The sequence below is a fragment of the Bison bison genome, unplaced genomic scaffold (assembly GCF_000754665.1).
Source record: "Bison bison bison isolate TAMUID 2011002044 unplaced genomic scaffold, Bison_UMD1.0 scf7180017846064, whole genome shotgun sequence".
In the NCBI taxonomy this organism is placed as follows: Eukaryota; Metazoa; Chordata; class Mammalia; order Artiodactyla; family Bovidae; genus Bison; species Bison bison.
The window spans coordinates 53,896-58,198 of NW_011476637.1; the positions used below are offsets into that span (position 1 = coordinate 53,896).

Genomic DNA, 4,303 nt, shown 5'->3' on the forward strand with positions numbered 1-4,303 from the left:
CAGCCCCCTACTCCCCATCTACGTGGTCCCCGCTCCTCCATCGCCTACCTTCCATTCTCCGCCCCCCACCCCCAGCCACCTGTCCCCCAGCACCCCGTCCCCCAGCACCCCACGACTCATCTACCCGTCCCCCTCCCCCATCCCCTGCCATCCACCCCTCCCCCGCCTCAGCCCCCTCCCCATCCCCCATCCACCCATCCAACTCTCCCTTGTCCGACTGTCCGCTGGTCCACTCGTCCCTCACCTGTCTACCTGTCCCCCAGTCCCCCAGCTCCCCGGCCTTCTTGTGCAGACCGGGCTCAAATGGGATGAACTGACGCTAAGGTGGGCAGGCAGGAAATGGGAGGAAATCATCATGGTCACTGGGTGCCCTGAGCTTGTTGCTACGACACAGCAGACGTGTCCTTTAGGAGGCCATGCACAGCCGCTGGGGCCTCAGGACAGAGGGCGCCGTGGACCCCGCACAGGGCCCACCCTGGCCTCTGGCGACTGGCACTGCTGGGCGCCCCTGAGCCTTGCAGGGTGCCTGCTCCGGTGGTTCTGCGCGGGTACTCAGGGTGGAACTGCCGGGCCCTCAGCAGCAGTTAGTCACAGAGGGCTGGGCCCAGCCGCAGCCTTTCTGCCTGGGGGTGGTCCGCGGTGGGACCCGAGAACCTGCATTTCTGGCGCTGCTGCCGCCCGTTCCTGGGCCACCGCTGAGAAGGAGGCTGTGACGGCGGGTGGAGGGCGGCAGCAAGCCGCAGAGCGGGCCGCCGGCAGCCGCTGGATTTGGACGTTTTCAGGGCTCACGTGAGAAAAAGGCAGGACAGGTGGGATTCACTGTAATAATGACATTTCTTTAACCCGTGTATCCAGAATTCCCCGTTCTGGTGTGTAATCAGTATAGCGGCCCATGGGGAGACATTTGGCATTGATTTTCCAGTCGCCTCGCCTACAATGCGGGGGGTCTGTGCCTGGAGCCTGCGTGGCGCCAGCCTGGTCCCCGTGCTGGGGCCTGCTTAGCGCGGCAGGTCCGGGTGCCAAGGGGGGCGTGGGCCTGCCCTGCAGATGGAGGCGGCTTGCTTGGGTCAGCACTCTCTGCTTTGTCCTAAGGACGTTTTCTCGGTCCTTTCCAAAGGAAGCTTCGAAGCCCATCACCACCACCCAGCGTTCCTTGTCGATTCCGGAATCGCCTGCAGAGCCAGTGGTTCTGGAGGAGCCTGTCCCGGCTCCTGGAGGCCCGGAGCGGAAGCAGTCCTCCGCCAGGCCGAACATCGAGGAGAGCCGCCGCGGGGCTCGGGAGCGGGGCTCCACGTCGGGGAGGAGCAGCGCCAGCGACTCGGGGCACTCTCGGGGCGCGGCGTCGGGGACACTGTGCCGGAGCTCGGCCTGCAGCAACGACTCGGACTTCGAGTCCGGCCGGGCCGTGCGCCATTTCCGCATCGACCTGCCGCAGGAGCTGCTGGAGTGCAGCGCGCAGGGGCACAGCCTGCTGCAGACCCCGGGCCCTGCGCCTGCCGACCGGGGCATCATGAGGAGGATGGCGCTGGACATGGTCCAGTAGGTGGCGGGCCCAGGGCGCACCTCAGGGGGAGCCGTGAGCCCCACTCCCGCGGGAGGGCGGTTCTGCACGCCGGGGGCGGCTCCCAGCGGCTGGCCTCTGCGCCCTCCCTCAGGCCGAGCGTGGGATGGGGGCGCTGGCACCGGAGACGCACAGGCGGGCACTCACCCTCAGTCACCCAGGGACACACGCGTGCTCTCGTGCACACCTGCCCGCACACAGCCACTCATCGTGGATGTGCGTGCACACCACGCCTGGGGAGCCTCTCACTGAAGCAGGGCTGCCCCTCCACCAAGTCCTGAACACACAGAATGTCTTCAGGGCCAGCGGCGCCTCACGGCGAGGGCTCTGAGGTGGCTAAGTTTTTCATAAAAACTGGTTATCTCTGTGAATATGCAATGGTTAGTGTTACTTTTTGAATGTGTTACTAAATATTTGAACACATTTCTCAGTCTTAATTTGTAAGACAGCGGACAGGGATGGCTAGAACCCAGGTAAATAAAGCCCTTTGGGGGCCTGGAAGGATTGTACAAGTGCGGAGGGGTCGGAGGGCAAGCCATCTGAGCGCTGCTGCCCTACACTGACCCAGCCTCCTCTCTCCCTCTGCTCTGCCGGCGGTCAGCGGGAAGGCGGGCCCCCACCTGCCCCCGATGGGCCTCTCCACACACCGCGCTCTCCTCCCCGACCTTCTCCCTGCCGCCCCCACCCGCCCAGCCCTCACAGCGTCCGCACAAGAGGCTGTGTGTGCCGCTCTGTGCTGCTGGTGAGAGACATGTGTGCCATGTGAGTGTGTGTTGTAGGCGTGTGTGCACTGTGTCACACATGTGGTTGCGTGTACGTGCCGTGTTGTGCCTGTGTGTATATGTGTGTCGTCTGTGTGTGCATGCCGTGTGCTATGCATGTGTGTGCACTGCAGCTGCTGCTGCTAAGTCGCTTCAGTCGTGTCTGATTCTGTGCGACTCCATAGAAGGCAGCCCACCAGGCTACCCCGTCCCTGGGATTCTCCAGGCAAGAACACTGGAGTGGGTTGCCGTTTCCTTCTTCAGTGCATGAAAGTGAAAAGGGAAAGGGAAGTTGCTCAGTTGTGTCGGACTGTTCGAGACCCCATGCACTGCAGCCCACCAGGCTCCTCTGTCCGTGGGATTTTACACGCTACGTTGTATCTGTGTGTGTGTAGGTGTGTGTTTACATACGTGTGTGCATGTCTGCTGTGTGTGTACAACCTTGGACCCTATGGGCACCAGGCAATGTACATCGTCCCCTCACGGCCGCCCCAGGAGGGAGACTGGCCCCCACCCCCAGCCCGTATCACAGGTGACCTCAGGCTAAGTGAAAACCAGGGCTGAAGTCGGGCAGGGCCGCAGCTGGACCTGAGCTTGGCCAGGCTGGGCCGCTCGGGGTGGGCTGCCCTGGAGCAGAGAAGGGCTGCAGTCTTGGTGAGGCAGGGCCCCGGGGTCGGCGTGCTCCGCGTCAGGCCTCGCCAGCACCCGCGGCGGGGTCTCCTTCCGGCCCGGGGCATGTCTGGGCTGCGGGCCGCGCGTGCCCCTCCGCCAGCCTGTGACGGTCTCCCTGCTCCTTCCAGACACAGGCGCAGGTGGGCGACCATCACCCTCCTGCTGCACCGCGGCGCCGACCCCAACCTGTGCCGCGCGCCCATGCAGGTCCTCTTCTTCGCCGTCAAGGCCGGGGACGTGGACGGGGTGAGGCTGCTGCTGGAGAACCGGGCCAGGACGGACATCCAGTTCCCGCCCGAGGTGGGCTGCGCCGGGGGCCGGCGGCGGTGGGGGCCGGGCCAACTCCGACGGTCACCCGTAGCGTCTGCTCTTCCTCCCTGGCTGTGTCGGTGCTTGTCAGTCACTCAGGCCGCTCATATTCAGAGGGTGTCGACTTTTGAAAAGGCTGCCAGTCTCGCTCTGGTTACTTGCTCACCTTCCAGGCCCCTGAGCCTGGTCGTTTATTTCCTCTTTTTTCTTGGGTGTAAGTGCAGGTGTCACTGAAGACCCAGGAGGATCTCACAGAACTTTTTGGGTTCACTGATTGGACTCCATCTTTGAAACCTCCTGGAGGAGGGCGGGGACAGTTGGTCTAATAGGAGGCTGGGGCACCAGGGCCTGGTGCCCGTGTCACCCTGGCGGACGAAAGCGTCTTATGAGTCAGAGCAGACGGGTGGGGTCGTGCGGTGTGTCTGTGGGCCGCTGTGGGCGGGCCTCTTGTCCCGAATGTCCCGGGATGACGGGAACGTGGTGCCTTGGGGACCCGAGGCAGGCGAGGGGCAGACGGCCACGCTCTCACCCTGGACGGGGGCCCCGCGGGCCTTGTTCACACAGAGCCCCACCCTCGGGCTGCCGGCCGTCGCTCCTCAGGGACCTGGGGCTGCACCCTTACCGCCTGTGCTTCCTCTGCAGCTGGGGGCCCTGACCCCTCTCCACATCGCGGCCGCCCTCCCCGGGGAGGAGGGCGTCAAGATAACGGAGCTGCTGCTCCACGCCATCACCGACGTGGATGCCAGGGCGGCCGACCAGGATGACGTGTACAAGCAGGGCAAGGTGGGCGTCCGCCCTGTGGAGGGTGGGGTCCCTCTGCAGGCGCTGTGAGGTCCCCACAGGAGGGTGCCTGGCACCCTGTGAGCCGCAGGCCAGCCTGGATCCGGGCAGCGTGCGCCTGGTCACACCCGCATCGTCTGTGCGAGCCGGGGCCCGTCTGGGCAGAGGGAGGCAGTGTGGCTTGGGCACCAAGTGTGAACACTCTGCACACAGGCCTGTA

At 64.8% G+C, this 4,303-nt stretch overlaps 1 protein-coding gene across 1 annotated transcript in view; it reads left to right on the forward strand.

Annotated features, from left to right (window-relative positions):
- The window catches only part of ANKMY1 (ankyrin repeat and MYND domain containing 1), a 15,307-nt gene extending 11,033 nt beyond the window's left edge, over positions 1-4,274 (forward strand). Inside the window, exons 6-9 of the mRNA XM_010838506.1 lie at positions 704-789; positions 1,093-1,539; positions 2,889-3,294; positions 3,946-4,274. Of these exons, the coding sequence (XP_010836808.1) occupies positions 704-789; positions 1,093-1,539; positions 2,889-3,294; positions 3,946-4,134 (1,128 nt within the window). The 3' untranslated portion in view covers positions 4,135-4,274. The remainder of the gene's footprint in view (positions 1-703; positions 790-1,092; positions 1,540-2,888; positions 3,295-3,945) is intronic.
- The last annotated feature ends 29 nt before the right edge of the window (positions 4,275-4,303 follow it).